The sequence below is a fragment of the Mesoplodon bidens genome, assembly GCF_964165515.1.
Source record: "Mesoplodon bidens genome assembly, chromosome: 1".
In the NCBI taxonomy this organism is placed as follows: Eukaryota; Metazoa; Chordata; class Mammalia; order Artiodactyla; family Ziphiidae; genus Mesoplodon; species Mesoplodon bidens.
Window position 1 is genome coordinate 150,016,771 of NC_138176.1, and position 22,741 is coordinate 150,039,511.

Below are 22,741 nucleotides of genomic sequence, written 5' to 3' on the forward strand. Positions count from 1 at the left end.
GAGATGAAGTTTTAATTATCATCTTTGACTGGACATAGTAATTGCTGAACTGAGATGGAGTTAATATCCAGAAGCGATTGGAGTGCTTGTCTTTGCTGAGAGTGATGAGAAGAGTTGTGAGATCTGCCCTAGTTTCTGTCTAGGTGAGAACTAGCCCCATAACATGAGTTTGAACAGTAAGAGCCAAAACAAAGCTATTCTAGAATTGGACCCCGTGAGTCTTATTCTTTCAGTATAACTGTTATACCAGCAAAAGAGAAACACTGAAGTATCCATTCCTAAAGGACCGATTATAAGTCGGATAGTAAACACAGAAAATGGAAGTGAATTTGATCAGTTGATCTTTTCCCCGAAGTAAAAGTTTTTACAAATATACATGTAAAAGAATAGGCTTTTACCTTCTTTGCTACTTCAGCTAGCAGAAGGGTCTTCCCAGTGCATGGTCCACCGTATATAATAAGAGGGTTGAAGTGCCCGGTTTTGCTTGGAAGAATGTATTTATGCACGATGTTTAGAGATTCACATTTGTACTCGTAGAAGGAGGCATACGTTTTACATAGTGATGAATGCTGAAGGATTTCGTCGTAGAGTGTATCAGTTTCTGTGTCAAAATTCTGTTGTACCGTGGCCTGAATTATGTCAATCATGTCCTCATAAAATTGTTTACCGAGTCCTTCTATGTAATGGTTTTCTATTTCTTGGGAATAGCCTAGTTTCATGTCACAATGAGTAACAGATGTGTACACTCTCAGATTAGATGACGCAACAATGGTAGGAATAAATTCATCCCGGAGTTTTATCAGCTTCTCTTGGGCTTCTGGGTCCCGAATAATCCTTGGTTCTGCTCCAGTTATATCCATGTATTTTCCCATCTCTGGGATTTTCACGAAACGCTCAATGTTAGCAATTTTCCTAATATAGCAAACACATTTCTTCAGGAATGCTGGAGTTTGCTTCCCTAGAGCGAAGTCAAACTCATCCTCTATAGCTGAAAGAAAATACGACAAGGAGTTTATCGTCTAGAACAAAGATGCAACGCACCCACGCTCCGAGCGCATAACTCTCAAGTCACTAGTGGTAGTTTATTTTGCTTACAGTGTGTAGCAGAGTCGTCTCTAGAATAATTTCTCAATTCCTTAATTTCCTATTTGTCTTTTCCTAAACAGCCTGGAGCCCAGAACAATGGGTTCTAAATAAAATGATTTTATTTCCTCCACAACCTGAGGGAGAGGTTGAACATAAGCATAAGGAAGAAAGCATACCAAGCTTATGGTTGACTCTTTTAAGTTCCTGCTTGGCTTCCCTCCCAGACTTCAGGAGTTCTAAGGGTGGAGAGCAGGCTCCGACTGGGGCCAGGAGAGAATGAGGAAGAGGCCAAGTAATGTATCTAGTCTATTTCTTCCTTCTCAGTCTCTCCTTACAAGGTGGTTTCACCATTTTGTTTGAGATGCATTGCACCCCAGACAGATACGTGGAAATAAAAATATAAAAACAGGTTCAAAATATAATTATGTGCTGATTTTATTTATCCATTATCCATGTCACTGTTAAATACTGTTATATCCATCAGAGCAGGTACAGAAAAATGACTTAGCATGTAGCTTTATTTCTTGTGAGAGAAACCATGTTAGGGCTTATAATACATATGTTTACATAAAAGTAAATAAGCATTCTAAATCATTTGAGGCCCCATAAGAACATTTAAAATTGGATCAGTAGTAATAAAAATATCATTTACACATGGTTTTAGGGAAGTCAAATAAAAAATAAATAAAATAATTAAACCAATGGAAATGAATTTTAAGGCAAGCAGGCTTTTAAAACGGGCTGCCCTCCCTTCCTCCCCTGCCTTTCTACTTTTCTTCATCCAGTTGGTCTTAATCGAGCATCTACTATGTTCCAGGTACGCTGCTAGTTTCTTAGGATACAATGGTAAGAGAAAACTGAGAATGTTAAAAAAAAAACCAAAACGCTTATGAAGCCTACAGTCCAGTGGAGGATGGCAGGCATGAATCACAGAGTCCCACAAATAAATGTATTATGATTATTTTTAGGCCCGTGAAGGTGAATAACATGGTGCCATGAGAGCAAACCCACCTGGAGGTCTAACCCACTTGGAGAAGTCAGGGAAGGCTCTCTTAAGGGGGTGACTACTGGGCTGGGATCTGGTGGAAGCATGGGGGGAGGGGTGGGTCTGGCTGTAACTGAGAACATCTCAATGTGCTGGCCACAACGCCGACACTGAGCAAAACCTAGAGCATAGATGTATTCTCTAGAGTAACTATTAAGTAAGGTGGGAATTTTATTTTCAAATGGTGCCTTTTAGCAGAACTTCTGTGATACTGTTTTTTTTCCAGTAATGATAGCAATTGATAAAAATTTGTGACTTAAGTAAAAAAAAAAACATGTGTATAGCCACCAGTGTTGAATGAGCCGTGCCATTCATATCAGTATGTTTTACAAAGGGTTTTATTCAGGCAAGTTGGTTCAGGAGGTCAGTTAAAGGAGCTTTTATAACATATGTCTACTCTTCTTTTTATAGAAGATTAAGAACTTGTTATAATGTAGACAGGGGAAGATGTAAGAAATCTGGACATCATGAGCTCCTGCAGAAAGCAGCCTTTGGCCCATCTCTTTTCCAGCCATCTGGGTACAATGCTAGGGGCACACTAGGTTAGCCAGTGCTGTGTACCGAGTAACATGAAGAGAAAGGAGGTGATCCACCTGCAGTATCTATATGTAATGGATGATAATTAGAGATATGCACTGTCACCCCTGACTCCCAGAAAACAGACCAACTGTAACCTGACTTTGTTATCACCTCTATGGAAACAGAGTTCCAATCAGGCGTGTTGATCATAAATGCAACATGAAAAGAGATACAGACAAATCAAGCTGGTAGAACCCATCCAAGCTTGGCTCAGGGGGATAAAAAGAGGCTGTATGCAAGAATGTCTGGTTGATAAATATACCTGAATAAATGAGTCATGTGAGACAAAATCAACTCTGTAGAGTTATTTTTAGAAGCAAAGTGCATCCTCAACATTTTGGGGGACTTTTATTAATAATTCCTGATATTTATTTGTCAATGACTATTATAAGCTTCCCCCTTACTAGAATAATGTATTTGTTTTCTGTCTTTGCATTTTCCTTAATATCCTAAAGTTTAACCATCACAGAACCTGATGAAGGTAACACTAGGGGGAGATTCCCAGCCCTGGCAACTATCATTCATGAGACATTCAGCTCTCTACTATTCCCAAGACCACTCAGTTGCGGCATTCACAATAGGGCACTGTTTTGGAATCTAATTTACTTCTCTTCCTTTCCTGTTATTTAAAAAGGTAAAACTGGAAGTGTTGTGAAAAAATACATTCAAATATAAATAGTACACATTTCCAGGTTCTATCTGGTATGCTTAAAAATATTAAAGTGATATTGTAGCATAAACCCTGACGTTTTGGGGGGGTTTTGTTTGTTTGTTTGTTTGTAATATAAGTGTCTGACTTGAGCTTTGATTGCTGATGCATCCACTTCAATGATGGCTATCTTGAATAAACTCATTACCAACCACACATACAGAGCCAGGCCACCTCCATTCACTGAGGTTCCTTTGTTTTAGAGATCTTGGTTTATTTCAGTAATCACTGAAATTTTGGGCCACTTGTTTTTTCTCTTCCTGTGCTTTAAATTCCCGCTCTTATGTTTTAAATTCACCAATAAAGAGTGAATCCAGTAAAAGCAAAACCTGATGTCTGCTCTCTCTCTCTCTCCTTGTGACCTTGCTGTGTGACCCCAGGTGTGCTGTGTAATTGCCAGCTCCTGTAAGTAATAAGGCTTTATTTTTTCAAAGTTTCCTGATGGTGATTGCCGAAGGGTATCTTGCAATCATAGTAAGAAGCACAAGGGTTGGTCCAACCACAACATTGGTTATTGATAGGCTGGAGAGACAGGCACAAAACAAATACACTCTATTCATTTCAAAGAGTTGGCCCTTCTTCAGCAATTTTCATTGTGCAGACATTGTCTTAAAATGAGTTTGGAATGTAAAGTGAATAAAAATTTCATGATCATGCATATCTTTAAGATGTAACCCCAAGTAGAAAATAGTCCTCGTGTAGTAGTTCATACTACGTAGTATGAGATTATTAATCTTCATATGGCTATCCATGTGGACCATGTTCTTTAGTGTGGAGAAAATTAAGAGAATGTGTTTGCCGATGAATATTTGAACACTTGAGCTGTTTGACTCTAAGCGAGAGGATACCCTCCCCTAACTGGTGTCTCTTACATCAAGAATAGGAAAGTTTTTGCTCTTGGTATTTTTTTCCTAATACAGCATATTTTTAAAAACTGGGTAGTTCTGCCCTTGATAAAGGTGAAGAACCAGGGCTTCTAAATGGGTCAAAAAGATCCCAAAGGAATCGGGATATATGTTAACCTGTATATTCTAAAGATAGTACTTATTCCTGCCAATTTTAGTACTTTTAGGGAGAACTAAAATAAGACCTAATTTTTTGACAGCTTCAGGAGAATGAATTTGTCAAAATTATATATAATTTCTCTGAGCCTGAAATACATGTATATCCAAGGAGAATGATATCAAGTGCTTCTTCAGTTTTCACAAACGTTTTGCTACATCATTCACAAAACCAGTCTGAAAATGCAACTACTGTTGCTTTTTCTTCAATAATTCTTTACTATCAACTCTCAAAATAAATGCTACTTAACTGATTCCTTTTACCCAGGTGTGTTTGTCCCCCGGAAACTATGACTGACATATTTCTTCAGATATGTGGTTTCCTGGGCAATTCCTCAAAATAAAGCCTCTTTTCCATGGCTGAGAAAGGCCCACAAGTGAGTCTCTGCTCGGTAGCTGGGGAGACATTTATTTTAAGGTTAAATTAGATCCTGCCACTCCCTTACTTCCCAGCCTCCGATGGCTTCCCATCTTACCCAGTGTTGGAAGAAATTGTCACAGGTATGGGAAGTCATTCTGGCTTACACATGGTTTGGCTTGACGTTTATGCTAACTACAACAGCCGGTCTTCTGGCCTGTCAAACATGCATTGTACATCTGATTTAACCACTAAAATCTGATTTAAGCATTTAAAAATCAAGACGGAATAACTGTGGTTCAGGCATTCAAAATGGAGCCGGCTGGCCATCGTGGATGTGCTTTCAGACATGTTCCTGTATCACTGAGAACTTGAATTCTCTGAGCTGTATCAGACTCAAGGATACAAGGATATTGTCGTTCTTAAAACAATATCTGCTAGCATCTGCCTAGGTCTCAAGGTCTCCCCTTGTACCTGTGCAACCACTTCAGACCCCGACCACTCCTTATTGGACAAGCATCCTGACTTCTTGCCACCTCCAATTATGATTCTTGATAAATGACTCACGTGACTAACTGTAACTTTGTGATTTTTGCCTATATAAGCCTCCCCCATTTTGCAGTCAGGTGGAACACAGTTTAAGTACTTCTTAAATCTGTGTCTCTTGGGGTATAGTCCTCAGGCTCAGATAAAATTCTTTTCTATTCCTATTATAGATTGTTCATTGATTATTTCTGTTGACAGCAGAATAAAACACAAGGTCCTTATTATGGCCTGTGCCCACCTTCTGACCTCGTCTCTCCTTCTCCAAGCCTGGCTACCTTTACCTTCTTCCTGCTCCTAGAATTTGCTAAGCACATTCCTGTCTCAGGGACCTTGAACCTGGTCATCCCTCTGCCTGGAATGCTCTATTTTAGATATGGCATTGCCAGCTCTGATTCGTTCTGTCATTTGGCTCGAAAGTCATTTCCTTACCGCCTGCCCAAATAAATCTGGACCCCCGCAGCCTTCATCAGTCCCTATTATCCTGCTACTGTGTTTTGTTTTATTCATAGCACTTATACTTTCTGAAATGATATTGTTCATTTATCTGATTAATTGCCCATCACTTATCCCTGCTGCCCCCACTAAAAAAGTAAGTTCCAGGAGAGCAGAGACCTTGCCTTCTTTGTCACTGTTGTAGCCCCAGTGCCTGGCATATAGTATGCACTCAATAAGTGTTTGCTGAGTGAGCCAAGTAAGTGAATGAATGAGCAGCTCAACTGAGAAACACTGGCAGAGTCTGGTCTATTATATCAGCCTCCTCTGTGCTCTTTTAAAGTCACATTTTTGGAGAATGCCTCAAGTTAAGTAAAGGCTTATCTTTGAATAAAAAGAATACTTGCCTCTCCAGGAGATGGAAACATGTAGAAAAATTAAACTTCATCGGGCAGTAAATGCAACTAAATTTGCAGAACCATAAAAGGGAAGCAGTGAATATATCTATTATTTATCTATTCCTCAGTTTACTGAAGATGCATAAAAATTACCTGAGAACAGGTACCTCTTGGCTTGGCTGTGTTTCATTTTCCTCTTTTCATGTAACAGTTTTACAGCAACCTTAAATACCCTCTTGATCTCATCTGATATCTCTTGCCAGGTCTTCTCATTCTCAGCATTGGCAGAGGGCTGCATCTATGGAAGTGTAAAAGTGAGATACTGGTCTTAAAATCATCATAGAAAACCCAGTATTTAAGAGCAAGAGAACTATTGTTATTTGAAAGTCTACTATATGCCTTATCATGATAGGTGTCTAACAGACAGTATCTCATTTCCTCTCCCCAGTACCCTGAAAGTGATGTGAACTTGCCCAGGTGACACAATGGTGTGAATCCAAACAGGATTTGTTTGTCGGGATTTCTTAATATACCATGTATTTCCTGCTTGAGTTTTGATACAAATGTCATAACAAAATCATATCTTCACTACCCTCTAAAGAGGAGAGACAGTTAAAGGGAAGGTACTCGTGTTACTATTTAATTGTCTTTAGTTGTTTCTTTCTTGTTTATTTTTATGATCCTTTAGGAAATAAAATAGGAGTACCTACCAAGAAAGTAACATTTATAGAGTCTTGCTGATAATCTTATTGAAGCATTCATTTACTTAACAACAATTTATGCAGATATATCATGTGGGGTTTAGAGAATAATTGAAGTTTCCCTAGACGATCATGGAATCAAATGAAGAAGGAACAACTAAAGCCAATTAAATAGTAATATATGTGTAAGTTTTACAACTTTGTAAAACTGATTTCTTGAGGTATCATGTTTTCTGATATCTACTTTACCAACTACTACCTTTACTTCTGGCGTATTTACCTAAGGGAATGGTTTGGGGTTTACCCCAATATTCATCTCCATAGTCTTGCAGATAATTACTTTGAAAAATGCATGTGAGGAAGAAGAAGAAAAATCAAGGAATCTGACATGATTTCATTTTGCATGGAGAACATGCTGTATGTTAAACGTCAGAATGACAAAGACGCAGGGTTCTTTTTTTTTTTAACTTTTTATTTTATATTGGAGTATGGACACAGGGTCCTTAAATGAAGAGATGTTGCTAACCCAGGGCTCTTCTCCTCTCAGAGCTGCCTGGGCACTGAATGTATCAAGGATGTTCTCTTTGGAAGAGGGATGATAGCTATGCCTTCTTTTCATCTCTAAAATGTCTGTGCAATGAATAGTCCCACCCATTTTCTCTACCTCCTTCATTCAGTTTCGGAGGACACATGATTGATACATTTGGGAACCAAGTTGGAGAAGAGACAATGCTAATGTTTCCATCATATTCATGCAGACTCAACCGCACTGCAAGATTCGCACAAGAATATAAATTAACAATGTACGAAATGTTAAAGTAACTTACTGAATTAAAAAACTAGAGACTATAAAAAACAGCTAGGCAGATTTTTAAAAGACCCCCCCCAAAAAAATCTTTCACAAATTAAAAATATAACTCTTGAACTTGAAAACTCAAGCATGAACAGAGTGGACACAGCTGAAGAAGAAAATTGATGAACTGGAAGAAAGATCTAAAATAATTTTCTGGACAGCAGCACAGAAAGATAAGGAAATTGACAATGTAAAAGACAATTAAGAGACATGGAGGATACAGGTACAAATTATTATATATAGAATGGATAAACAACAAGGTCCTACTATAAAGCACAGGGAACTATATTCAATATCTTGTGATGAACCATAATGGAAAAGAAAATGAAAAAGAATGTATGTATATGTATAACTGAATCACTTTGCTGTCCAGCAGAAATTAACACATTGTAAATCAGCTATACTTCAATAAAATTAAAAAAAATAAAAAGTAAAAATTAAACAAATTTTAAAAAGAGACGTGGAGAATAGACTGAAGCAATCTATTGTACATCTAATTAAAGAGCACAAAGGAAAGAACAGAAGGAGTAGAGGAGGGACATTATTTGATGAGATGATGGCTGAGAAATTTCCAAAACTGATAGAATGCATGAATTCGCAAATGTAGGAAGCACAACACACACCAATCAGAATATATATAGACACGTTATAATGAAATGAGAAAAATACAAATATTTTCAGATAAACAGAATTTATCACTAATAGACCTCCATTAATGGAACTTCTAAGAGATATACTTCAGGAAGAAGGAAAAGACCCAAGCAGGAAAGTCTGAGATGCCAAAAAAGAAAGGTGGATTAAAAATTAGAAGATTTCTTAGCTTTGGATTTAGTTGTTAAAAGGAAATTTAGGGTCCAGGGTAGAATAATTTTCTGTCTACTGTGCCTTTTCTGTGGCGAAAACCACCCCTGGGTGATGTAAACTGTTTAAGTCATGGAGAGAAACATACTTTGGAGAGAAAGATAACTTACTGCATTTTTATTGCTTTTCAGCATTTCCGATTTGGGTTTGAGGTAATAAGCTGCTGGCACCGCGTTCTCGTCCCGACAGTACCACTCTTCCAGTAACTTGGTCTCCAGCTTCGCCTCTATGGCAGCATCCAAAATCATTTCAAACTCTGACGCTTCAACTTCTCCAGGGATTCGGATGTTCCCATATTTTTCACCTAATAGTCCCTGTGTATCACCGAGAAAGTTCAGTTTAGTGTATCACCAAGAAAGTCCATTTCAGTATTCATAGCATATGGCCACTCAATAAATATTAATAAATAGATAACAAGATACTTTGTTCTATCCATTGTCTCTTTTAATCACAGTGGATACGTTTTCACATGGATTATTTCATAAGTAAAATTAGACCATTTATATTGTAGTATAATAAATTCACATACTGAGATTGCATATCATATTAGACAAACCAAAAATACAGAATTTTGTCGCAAAGAAATTTTCCCAAAGTTTATGTAACCTAACAAAGGTTGTCTATTTTGAAATTTTTTTTGTTTGTTTGTAACAAAGAAAAATGACATGCTGGACTCTATGAAATATCAAACATGTAAACTCACACACACAAAAATTGCTTTGTATAGAGTTTATAGTCTGATTCTAAGCCCCAGATTTACACAGCTACAAATGAAAGAAGTATGAGATTGCTGAATGTGATGTCACTATAAATCACATAAAGTTTCCACTGGTAACTGGAAAAAACTTCAAAATATAAACAAGGTATCATTTTCTTCCTATTGAACTAGCAAAGGAAAACACATGCTCAGTGTCATGTGGACATGTGAGAAAATACCTCTATACAGCTGATGGTTGTATAAATCGATCCAATATTTCTCTGAAGGGCAGTCTGGCTATATGTACTAAAAGACTTAACATACATGAGTTTTGGCAATTTTTCTTCTGGAAATCTGTCCTTAGAAAATAATTAAGGATGTACAAAATGACTTAGCATATTTATGCTGAACCTGTTTGAACAGAAAAGGGTTAAACCTAAGTGTCCAGCAAGGGGGAACATTTAAATACATTTATATATATTTCAGTACCTCTATTCAAAGGATATGCCTAATTATGTTTTAGAACTGTATGGATGTAGAAGGATGTTTATAATATACTGTTAAGTGAAAAGGTAAGTTACAAAACAGTACACATAAGATGAATTCAATGTTGTATATATATCTTATATACATATGAGAGAGATCGTATATATTTGTAGACATAAACATAACACATACACATAGAGATTTTATAAGAATACACAGCAAGCTTACTCATGGCTATCTTTCGGTGGATGGTTTTGAATTTACTTTGGTTGTTTTATGAATTTATTGCTTTTTTATTAAAACTGTTTTTTGCCATACATATATATTATTTTGTAATGAGATAAACAACAGGTATTAAAAAATTTTAAACCCGATGATGCTGTCTATCCTCGTTTGTGGAGCAACATTTTCAAGGCTCCTCTAAGTGTTTGCTTAAGCCCATGTTCTAAAAATGTGGTCCTCAGACCAGCAGCATCTGTGTTACCTGGGAATTTGTTAGGCTTGCAAGTTCTCAGGCCCATCCGCAGACCTTCTGAATCAGAAACTCTGCTCATAGGGCTGAGGAATCTGTGTTTTAGTAAGCCCTCCTGGTGCCTGAACCACTGACTTAAGCTAACAAAAATATTAGCTTATATAGCACCTGGTATTTCAATTAATCTTCCATGTCTTATCTAGTAGAAACAAGGAGGGAGCATACAGAACTCTAACAAAGATCTATACTATCCAAGGCAAGTTGGTCTGCTTTATAGTATCAATGGGAAGATTTCTATTTAACTTGTGGGCATCTTCATCCTTTCCTCCTGTTGACTAGCACCTTTACCATAAACTTCCAGCCTTGTGTATCCGTTGGAAGGAGAATTGTGGTTTGGCTTCCTTGTGGACATGTCTTACTACCTCTGCAACCCACAGTGTTCTTTTCATCTCACATAGTCAGGTGAGGGAATAAAAGTCCTGGGTAGACCCTTTTCCAAAATAAATTCGTGACCTAAACTCTACTACAAGATAGTAAGCCCCGTGAGGGCAGAGGGCAGAACTGTTTATTCCTAGCACATAGAAAATATTAAAAAACATATTTGTTGAATAAATGAATGAACCAAGACAGAGAAAGAAATCCTTAGTATTTGTACTATTCTTATTTGAAACTTCTTCTTTTATTCAAAGATAATATTTCAGATCTCAGCAGATAGAGTAACAATTTGGGAAAGTACCAGTTTTGTCAGCAACCTTCACTTCAGCTCTAAACGCCAATTAAGAGCACTTTTATTTTATTTTTATTTTTTAAACATTTATTTATTTAGTTATTGGCCGCATTGAGTCTTCGTTGCTGTGCGTGGGCTTTCTCTCTAGTTGCGGCGAGCGGGGCCTACTCTTCGTTGCAGTGCACAGGCTTCTCATTGCAGTGGCTTCTCTTGTTGTGGAGCACGGGCTCTAGGCGCACAGGCTTCAGTAGTTGTGGCACGTGGGCTCAGTAGTTGTGGCTCGCAGGTTCTAGAGCACAGGCTCAGTAGTTGTGGCTCACGAGCTTAGTTGCTCCGCGGCATGTGGGATCTTCCCGGACCAGGGCTCAAAGCTGTGCCCCCTGCGTTGGCATGTGGATTCTCAACCACTGCACCACCACGGCAGTCCTAGAGCACTTTTATTTTAATCTGCATTTGTTTTGGGCTATTCTTGACAACAGGCTGTATGCAACAAAAATAATATTATTTAGAGTTGTTTTTCACTTAACAATTCCTTTTCTAAAATCTTTCATGTTAAACTTGGGTAAATGAGCAGACATGCCCTCTTACTCTACTACAGATACAGAGGGAGATGATCTTTTTAAGGGTAGCCAGCTTGGTGACTATCCTATTCATCTTGGCTAATTCTGGATAAGGATAGTCAGCACCCTCAGTCAGAAATATCTCTCATGGGGACTTCCCTGGTGGCACAGTGGTTAAGAATCTGCCTGCCAGTGCAGGGGACTCGGGTTCGATCCCTGGTCCAGGAAGACCCCACATGCCACGGAGCAACTAAGCCCATGTGCCACAACTACTGAGCCTGCACTCTGGAGCCCAAGAGCCACAACTACTGAGCCTGTGTGCCACAACTACTGAAGCCTGCACACTCTAGGGCCCATGCTCCACAACAAGAGAAGCCACCGCAATGAGAAGCCCGCGCACCTCAGCGAAGAGTAGCCCATGCTCACTGCAACTAGAGAAAGCCCGCGTGCAGCAATGAAGACCCAACACAGTCTAAAAATAAAATTAAAAAATAAAATAAAATAAAAATTAAAAAGAAAAATCTGTCAGGAAGAGTGAGGTTTTAGTACTGGGAAGAATTATCCAGCAAACCTACCTGGGCAGGGAAGGGACTAAGTAGACTTCTAAGCAGTAGAAGTTGGACTTTTTGGAGGAATCCCCAAAGGCAAACAGTGGAGTTTGGCCACTGGGTGAAGGACTTGGTGAACAGGCAAAACATTAAATATGGGATTTAGTAATTGACAATTCTTCATCGACAGCCAATGAAGCCCAGGAATATGATGGACCCAGCAACCAAGATCCAGGGCAACACCAGCTGGATTTCAGGGATGAAGTGGGAAAGAGGACAAAATAGTGACTAGTGAAACAAGGTCATGTCCCAGGGAAGGACCATCATCTCTGTATTAGCAATTTACTGTTGGTTCTTCGTCTTTGCTCTGCTCTAAATAAGGCTGGTCTCAGAGTCTAGGGCAGGATCAAATTTATGGATCAATTTCTGAAATGTGCTTCATGATGACATGCACCTGGATCAACCAGGGTGTTTGTTAAAATATAAGCTACAAGATCCCTTCTCTGACGGAAGGACCACAGTGCTTGGGGAGCCCAGGAATCTGGGTTTTAAAATGCGATTACAAATGAATCTAGAATTTGAGGTCCACTTGCTATGGGCAATGCAAATGTGGTCTCATGAGTAATGGTTAGCAAGCACCAAAGGGACAGGACAGAGAACACAGCAGATCATTACACAAAATCGAAGGCTATTTAAAAATAATTATTTGAGTTGACAGCTGGCACCAAATACTAGAATTATTTGATCAGTATAGTAAGGCAAAATGTTCCTTAGAGTAGAGATTATTAAAGAAGAAAACATTTCCTCATCCAATTCAAATAACAAATTATATTGAGTGCCTACTGTATAAAAAGTAATACAGAACTTCAGAAAAGTAATAATGTGAGATAGGCTTAAGGTTACTTATTGGATTGTTCTCCCCAAGTCTTCTCCTTCTCTCTGTTGATTCTTCCTTTGGGTGGAATGCTCATAAATCACGAAGCAGTTACTTTTCAGGAGTCCAAAATAGGATTCTGTCTCAATCTTACCTCGCTATTTGAGAAATAACAGAAAGAGTAACAGCAAAAGGGAAATTTGCTACCACATTTTTCAGGAAGACATTTTGGGGTTCTATGTGTCTACAGTTATAAGGTAACACACAAGGCATGGCTGTATCTGCCAGGGCTGGCAACAGTCAATTTAGAGGAAGATACAGTCCAATTCAGTTGCAAAGTCCAGCTCCTATGGTCAGTGGCTCAGAGCAGGGGTAGAGATGCAGGACCAAGTCTAAAATGCTAGCAGTAAAAGTGGAGGTGGCAAGATGGAAGTCCAGTCTTGGTTTTCTAATCAGACTATTCCTTAGCCCTGTAGCCATGGGGAATATAGGAGCCTAGGGCAGCTACAGAAGCTTTGCATAAGAAAGCATTCTTTTCTGTTCACTGTCGTAGAATATTCACTCCCATAACTGAAGAAGAATCAGATTTTCTACATCCTTCTGACCCCAGTGTTCAAGAAGATCATTTTTTTTTTTTTTTTTTTTTGCTTGGTTAAAACAGCTTTACCAGTTTCTGGAGAAATTTGATGGAGAGTTGAGGGACTATATTTGGTTTTGCACTGAGGTCCATGTTTATTAGTTATACCATTGATCAGTCTGCTTGTGTGACCCTGTATGGAAGAAATGCGTGTGGCTGAAATAATTTTCAACTTTTCAATGAACTGTTTAAACATGCTGTCAATACACGTATGAACATAAACATATGGGATTTCTCTTGTCTGTAGAAATCTATCATCGGCTCTCCCACCCACCTAAGTAAAAACATATTTAATTTGGCCCATCCTGAAACACTGAAGATATACAATAGTAGTTAGGCAAGAAGCAACAATCCAACTGAATACTCAAATACAATCTTGGAGTTAAGCCCAAATGGTTGAAAAGTCTAAGAAAAATTTCTACTGTTTTTAACAGTACTGTTCGTGTATAAAATTCTGGCATACGAAATACTTCCAGATGCTTTGGAACTAGGTAGAGGTGGTGGTTGCATAGCATTGTTTATGTACTAATGTCACTGAATTGTTCACTTTATAGAGGTTAATTTTATGCCATATGAATTTCACCTCAATTTTTTAAAAAAGAAATACTTTCTGAACTATTGATTTTCTTGTAACTGAGAACTTAAATGTAAAAGGTCTCTGTACTCTTTGTATCACCCTTTCCTTCTTTATAGATACATCTGAGCCACTGATTCAGATACATCTAAGCCACTGCTTTCAAAGGCTTAGAGATAACATTCTGTTTCCCCTCAATTGATTTTTCTTTCTCATTGCGCAAACATTGATTCTTTCCCCTGCCCTCCACTGCCCCCACCCCCCAGCTCTTTATGTGCAGTTAGTTCTGCCTGGGCTTGCAATTGAGAATCTTTGGGGGTCTGAGTCTAATCCTAATGCAGTTTTTCTTGGAGCAAACAGAACAGAGGGGTTGATGTATTCTCGATGGTGTTGGTGATCTCAGTATGTCTTTGCTTTTACCCTGTTGTGGGATATCAGGAAAGATAGGTGAGGGCAGTCTTTTTGGGGTTATGGAGGCTAGGCTTCATCGGCAGGTGGGCAAGTGCTCCCTGGACTGCTGTTGATGAGCCATCACTCATGGGGAAGCTGGAAGGGAAAGGAGAGATTCTATCACCCTCCCCGCCCCACCACTGGTGCTATAAAAAGCTGAAGCACATACTCTGTAAAGGCCCTGTTCCCTCCCACCCAGTCACTAATACAAGGCAGGTGGAACAATTCCTTCCTTTCTATAAGCTTCTCTTTTATTTATTAAAATAATATCCACATTCATATATACAATTTTCTCTTGTACATGATCTCATTTAACGTTCACGAGTCTGTGAAATAGGGCGAGTTGCAGAAGAGAACACCAAAGCTCACAGACCTCACCTGGCTTGCCAAGACCACTTCTCTAAGAAGACATGGAATACTAGCACTTGAATATGGGCCTTTCAAAAACCTCATTCTTTCTACTTCATCAAGTTATTGTGCTGTGCTCCCTCCTGAGGTGCCTGCAGATGGCTTACTTCCTTGTGATGGCTCTGCTAGCCAGTGCCCCTGGCCGGGCCACCATGCATGTCTGTGCAAGCTGTGTGCTGCATGCTTCTGGAAGGCACTGTTCAAAAGGACTGTTCAGTGTTATGGCCCTGGGTGTTGGCATTCTTCTTATCTGACATTGGGTGGAGAGACAAAGATGGTTGTCATGTACTCCCTGGAGCTCACAGCCAACCTTTACAGTCAGTGCTCTGTTGCAGCGTAGGACCAACTAAACCATTCTGAGAGTCAGCTGAACCTGCTTCACATACTTAGTGTTATTTTCTCAATTTTTTCCAAAGTCAAGAAACATCTTCACAACTGATTTAAAAATTTGTTAAGTATAAAATATCAGCTTTCACATCTGTAAACGGAGATAATATTTTACCCTTGTGTACTTATCTGGTCACACATCTACTCTGGTTTCTTCTGAGGATCAAATAGTTACTCTAGGTGAAAACACTCTGTGAAATGTAAAGCACTTGGCAATAAAAGCGGTGTAAGGCACCACTACTTTACTTAAACATAGTTTATAGAGAAACGTACATACTCGGCACACTCATGCATACATATATGTAATAGAAATAAATACTGAGAAGTACAGCTGGATAGATAGACAAAGGGAACAGCTCTTGACTGAAGAAAGAAACAAGATAGAAAGGAGGAAAGAAAGGGTAAATGGTTGTTTACAGGTGGTAGGAAGGTGAGACTATGTGGTGAGATAAGAACAAACTCCACCACTTTCCAGGGTGGAGAAAAACAGGCTTAAACGAATTAACCTGGGTTCAATGAGTTAGCAGCCTAGCAGAGCAACAGAGGTGTGGAGTTAACCTTTACAGGGAACACAGGCAACGCTTAAGGGGGAGCTGACAAGCCACACATAAAATAGAAATGTTAAAAAATGAAGCAATTTGTATTATTATTGGTGTCTTAATAACCAGGTTTGAGTGTTTAAATTCAACTTTTCTGAAAAAGAAGATCAGCATTTCTATGCACTACAAGTGTCCTCCCAAATTCATATGTTGAAGACCTAACCCCCCATGTGAATGAGATAGGGCCTTTAAGGAGGTGATTAAGGTTAAGTGAAGTCATAAGGGTGGAGCCTTAATCCAGTAGAACTGGTGCCCTTATAAGAGGAGGAAGGGAGAGCAGAGCCCCTTTCGCCAAACAAGAACACGGAGAGAAGGCAGCTGTCTTCAAGCCAAGAAGAGTGTTCTCACCACAACCAGACCATGCTGGCACCTTGATCTCGGACGTCCAAACTCCAGAACTGTGAGAAAATAAGTTTATGTTGTTTAAGCCACCCATTCTATGGTATTTCGTTATGGCAGCCTGAGCTGACTAGTACAGCAAAGATGAACAAAATGAAGCGGTTTTTGTTAACATAAGATCTGGCATCTTTGGCAATTCATCCTAAAGTGTACTGAGGGGGTGAAGTCATAGATTAAGTGACTTACCAGTTTCATTTACTGTACAACAGAATAAGTTAATGTTTCTATCTAGCTTCTTTGAGAGTCTCAGCTCATATAAATTATATTTCTACCTTTTTTCTTAAAACTGATATTCATGGTTTAACTGGTTGTTAAATTTGCATGCTAAAACCCACTGCTGAATTTAGCTGATATCAATAATATTATATCAATATTTACTTATATCAATAGTAATTCTGCTACCTTTCACTTAGTGCAATGTGCTTTTCTCTGTAACAAAGTTTCATTACCTGGAAAATACTGAACAGAATTATTATTCTGTGAAAGAATTTCTATCTAATATGGAACCAGAGGATATAAAATGTTAAATCTCACACATGTGCCCTTAGGAAAACAAAACTTAAGGACTGAGAAACTGTTTTCTTGTAAACAGAAAACTGATAATATTGGAATTTTCTTAAATGATAGGGAGATGGTCAGGGATTACCTCATATCAACCCTGGGAAATTAGACTTATGGTTTCCAGAGGCATGAACAAGAAATGACCCACGTGGGGTTGGTCTTGCAAAATAAGCTGAATTGAGCTTTGTTTGTATGACTGGACTGGTTTTTGTCTGTTTAGGGAATTTTCAAAGGCGGTCTCCGTTTGTTTTTGACTTTAACAGCCTCTCACTGAACTCTGCCCTCTTTACATTCCCTGCCCATAAAGACAGCCTCCCTCAAACCCTCAGTGGACTCACCTGTAGCTTGTTACAGTTTGTGTGTCTTGAATTGCAGTTCTGCTATTCTCGAATAAACTCACCTTATTACAATTTTGAGCTTGCCTCATTTTACCCTTTTATTTAGGTTGACAATACTCTAGAAACAATGGAGCAAAGTAAGTGACCAAAAGGGTGAAAAGGATTGGGTAACAGACCTGCAGGGAATGGAACCGTTCTGGGATTTGCAGTTCATTTAATCAGTTCCAAAGTATCAATACAAGTTGCAACCCTAACCTCAAACAGTTGCCTTATGAAACTGAGAAATGTGCAGGGATTCCTTTTAAAGAGCATCTGACTCACAGGGTGACTGACCATTTCGGTTTACTCAGGACTGTCCCAGTCTGAGCACTGAAAGCCCCAGGGGCCCCCTCATTCCCAGGCAAGGTAGGACAGTTGGTGATGCTAACAAGACAGTCATGGTCCCTACTCCTTTTGAGATTTCATTCTGGAAGAGTGGTCAGAGTTCTGTATGGATTAGATAGTTCAAGAGGAATAAGAGTGGAAAGAGCACAGGGCTGAAGACCACCAACCTTTGTGTGGGCACAGAAGCAGGAGGAGGAAGTGTGGAATGGTGTCATAGAAGACCAGAAAGGAGAGAATGGTAATATTCCAAACATTTGTACAGAGCTCTGTAAAGCAAAGGAAAATGGACAAAGCACATGGACAGATAATTCATAGAAGCAGAAGAACTAATGCCAGTAAGCGTGAAAGATAATAATAATGCTCAACTCTATTAATACTCATAGAACTGCAAATGTAAACACATGTGATCAGATCTCTTGCTTATCAAACTGATAGAGAAAAATAATAATACTTGGTGGTGTCTAGGCAGTAATGATATGGGCACTCAGACACAGGGTGCCAGTAAAAATGAGTAGAACCTTGCTGAGTATGTAATTTGGCAGGAGGTATAAAATTCCACTTTTAGAAATCCATCCTACTACTTATATAAAGATTTGTGTACAAAGAAGTTCAGCAATTTTTAGCTTATATCTTGGCCTTATTCCATAAGTGACTTTTATCAGTGTTAATATAAACAAAACTGAGAGTAAAATTGCCCACCATAATCACTAATTCACATACTGGGACAGAATTCTGCTCAATTTCTATTTTTCTAATTCTGAGAAATTAAAAAATAGAGAAACATACAAAGTATAAAATAACTGTCCCCACAGCTCAGCTTGAAAACTCAACATTTGGTCATATTTTCAAGTGATTTTAAAAAAATCAATAGATTATTTTTTAGAATAGTTTTAGACCTATAGACAAATCGAGCAGAGTACTGGAAGTTCCCATATACCACCACTCTCCCTCAGTTTTCCCTGATTTTAACATCTTCCATTAGTATGGTACATTTGTTACAATTATTGGACTAATATTGGTACATTTTATGAGCTAAAACACATAGTTTATTCAGATTTCCTTAGTTTTTACTTAATGCAATGTTTCTCCTGTTCCAGGATGCCGTATTAAATTTAGTTGTCATTTCTCCTTAGGCTCCTCTTGGGTGTGTAACATTTTCTAAGGTTTTCTTCGTTTTTGATGACCCTGCTCATTTTGAGGAGTATTAGTCACATATTTTGTAGGATGTGCCCTGTTGGAATTTGTTTGATATTTTTCTCATTATTAGAGTGGAGTTAGGGGTTTGGGGGAGGAAGATCACAGAAGTGCTATTTTCCTCAGATTAATGGTATTTACTCTTAACATAATTTGAATGTTGATATTGACCTCATCACCTGGCTGAAGTAGTATTTGTTGGGTTTCTCTACCATAAGGTTACCTCCCAAGCCCCATTTTCATAGTGTACTCTTTAGAAGGAAGTCACCACGTGTAGCCCACTCTTAAGGGGTGAGAGTTATGCTCCCCTCCTTTAGGGTGGAGTGTCTACAAAATTTACATAATCTACCTCATTTGGTATTGTGCACAGAATTTATTAATTTATCCAATTACTTTTTTATATCAGTAGGGAGTCGTGCCTATTTTATACTTTGGGTTATATTCCAATGCTACTTTATTTTGTTGCTCAAATTTTTCCAGCTTTGGCCTTTTGGAAGCTCTTTCACTTTGCTCCTAGGTCCCTTTAACATGCCCCCATCATTGTGGCAATTTTTAGTTTTTAAGAACGACTAACTTTCTGGCATAAGATGCTCCAGGCTTAGCTTGTGTATGTTCTGCTCCCCTCTCAGAATCACCCATTTCTCCAAGGAGCCCCTGTTCCTTTTATTGGAGAATGGAATTAGAAACCAAGATCTGGGTGTTCAACGTGCTTGCTGCTACTGCAGTTCATTTCTTTTACGCTCTCTCAGAATTATATGTGTGTGCGCTAACCTGTGTACATACACATATCAATAAATATTCCCATAGGTAACCATCTGTGCTCCATATCAAGTTGTTAATCATACACTTAAATCGATTTTAAAATTAAATGTGAGTTCTCCGTACACTTCATAACGAACATCTCCAACTCTAACCCCTTACCACATGGATTATTCTAGCCACCTCACCTTGCTGATCTGTACATTTCAAATCCAGCTGTGAGAAACCTGGATCCCACCATCTGCCATTCATTTACTTAGTTGTTCAATTCCAGTATACCTGATAGCAGTACCAGAATTTTGAGCCTCCATCCCTGTAGGAAATGGTCTTATTGACAAGAGTACAGTACTTAAGCATAGTTCCTTTTACCGTTAGTCTTACCGACTCCATTTATTTCCAATAGACATTTTCTAAATAAAAGAAATAAAACATAGCAGATAAAGTTGAATTCCCCTTCGACGTGCAAATCCCGGCTGATTCTCCTCTTCTTTCCCAAGATGCACAAATTATAAGTTTGCACATATTATATACTCTTTCAGTCTATTTTTATATTTTATACATACAAATATATATTTATGGGCATTCTATTTTAACATTTACATAAATTATATAGGGGGCATATTCTACCCTTCTTTCATTCTTATAGTTTTTGTGATTAGTCTATGTTGATAAATTTAGATCTAGTCCATTCTTTGTATAACCAAAATATTCCATCGTAAGAATATTCCACATTTTCTTCACTACTTTTTTTTTTTTACTGACGAGTATTTAGATTCTTCCAATTTCTTTCTTGCTTTTATAAATAATACCATACTAAATAACTCATCAAGTTAGCAAATATTGAGGGCATTAAGTCAGTAGAAATGGCATTAATTTATGTTAACATATAAAAAATCCCATGCTCAGACTTGATATGTAGCTCCATACTGAAAAATACGAATGCCAGTCATGTTTCAGTGCCTATGAAGCCTGGTTCATTTTTTTTCTTTAACTAGATCCTTACTCTATCTACAATTTCCCCCTTCTTCTTTGCCTTTAATATTTATTTATTTATATTTGGCTTTGTTGGGTCTTCGTTTCTGTGTGAGGGCTTTCTCTAGTTGTGGCAAGTGGGGGCCGCTCTTCATCGCGGTGCGCGGCCCTCTCACTGTCGCGGCCTCTCTTGTTGTGGAGCACAGGCTCCAGATGCGCAGGCTCAGCAGTTGTGGCTCACGGGCCTTGTTGCTCTGCAGCACGTGGGATCTTCCCAGCCCAGGGCTCGAACCCGTGTTCCCTGCATTGGCAGGCAGATTCTCAACCACTGCGCCATCGGGGAAGCCCCTGAAGCCTGGTTCTTTCTTTCTTTCTTTATTTTTTTTGTGCGGTATGCAGGCTTCTCACTGTTGTGGCCTCTCGCGTTGCGGAGCACAGGCTCCGGACGTGCAGGCTCAGTGGCCATGGCTCACGGGCCCAGCCGCTCTGCGGCATGTGGGATCTTCCCAGACCAGGGCTCAAACCCGTGTCCCCTGCATCGGCAGGCAGATTCTCAACCACTGCGCCATCAGGGAAGCCTATGAAGCCTGGTTCTTACAGCCACTGTCCAGCTGGCTGGGTCCTTATCCTGGCTTGGGTACATCGTCCAATGCCTGCCCCAGAGCAGGCTCTCACTGCTCCTCCTGCTGCCTTGCAGGGCTCAGCCCTGTTCATAGTGTCTAAGGGATCTTTCAGAACTGCCCGTGTGCGTGTGCAGATCCTCCTGAGGCCTTTTAGCGCTGCTTTGAAAGCCTTACAAAAGAAGCTGAATTGCCCATGAATATACTGCTGGTCCATAGTTCCAAGAAAAGTTTCTTTTTTTGAACTGGGGACAGAGCAGACAGGCCTAGGAGGAAGCCTGATATGTGCACCATGGGCCTGAGAACTGGACAGAAGAAAGCTGGCTCATTGAGTGTTAGCTGTCTTAATGCCAAGAGCAGTGTTATTAATGGGTACCCATTACTAAGGCCTGGGCTTATGAAGACCTGCTGCAACTTGCAAGTGTCCCCTTCAGTGTATGCCTAATCTGTAATTGGAATTCCACAACCGAGTCCTTCTAAAAACTGTAATTTGAAAAGATACATGCAACCCAAAGTTCATAGCAACACTATTTACAATAGCCAAGACAAGGAAACAACCTAAGTGCCCATCAACAGATGATTGGCTTAAGAAGCTGTTGTGTGTATATATATATACACACACTACAATGGACTATTACTTAGCCATAAAAGAGAATGAAGTACTTGGTGCAATAAGTCAGAAAGACAAATACTATATGATATCACTTGTATGTGTAATTTAAAAAATTATACAAATAAATCTATACACAAAGCTGAAACAGACTCACAGGTATAGAAAAGAAACTTATAGTTACCAAAGGGGAGAGGGACAAATTAGGAGTACAGAATTAATAGATACAAAATATTATACATAAAATAAGCAACAAAGATGTACTGTATAGCACAGGGGGATTCTATCCAGTATCTTGTATTAACCTAAAATGGGATATAATCTGCAAAAAACCCTGAATTACTATGCTCTACACCTGAAACTAATGCAGTATTGTAAATCACCTATACTTCAATTTAAAAATCCTAATATCTTGTATAATATTCTCTTGTTGTGAGTCCCTAGCCTTCCCACTTCCCAATCTCAGCACACAGGCTCTGCTCGGACCCACCCCTCCCTTCCATGTTGGCTCATTTCCTTGGGACCAAACTCATATGTCTTGATTTTCCTTTCCTGGAGATAAGCCATTATTGTAGGCTTTCATGTAACCTTGTTTTGAAGGGGCCCTCCACCAGTCCTCTCATCTCTGCTGACTTGTCTGAATTCTGGGATAAGGACAGTTTATTTAAGATCATTCTAGGATGCATCTTCTAGTAATTTCAGTCATTGTGCCTATTAAAAAGTAACAACTCATTTATCCAGCACCACTAGTTTTTTCATAAGGGAAGAATATGAACTTATAAATTGAAATTATAAGCCATTAACTCATTTGATTCCTATGACAATGTGCATTACTGCTTCCACCTTAACGCTGAGA

At 39.0% G+C, this 22,741-nt stretch overlaps 1 protein-coding gene across 1 annotated transcript in view; it reads right to left on the reverse strand.

The window, feature by feature from the left end:
* NWD2 (NACHT and WD repeat domain containing 2) overlaps positions 1-22,741 on the reverse strand; it is a gene marked incomplete at both ends in the record, with an annotated part of 205,067 nt that overhangs the window by 6,152 nt on the left and 176,174 nt on the right. Inside the window, 3 exons of the mRNA XM_081236222.1 lie at positions 399-988; positions 6,368-6,512; positions 8,740-8,943. Coding sequence (XP_081092348.1) covers positions 399-988; positions 6,368-6,512; positions 8,740-8,943 — 939 coding nt within the window. The remainder of the gene's footprint in view (positions 1-398; positions 989-6,367; positions 6,513-8,739; positions 8,944-22,741) is intronic.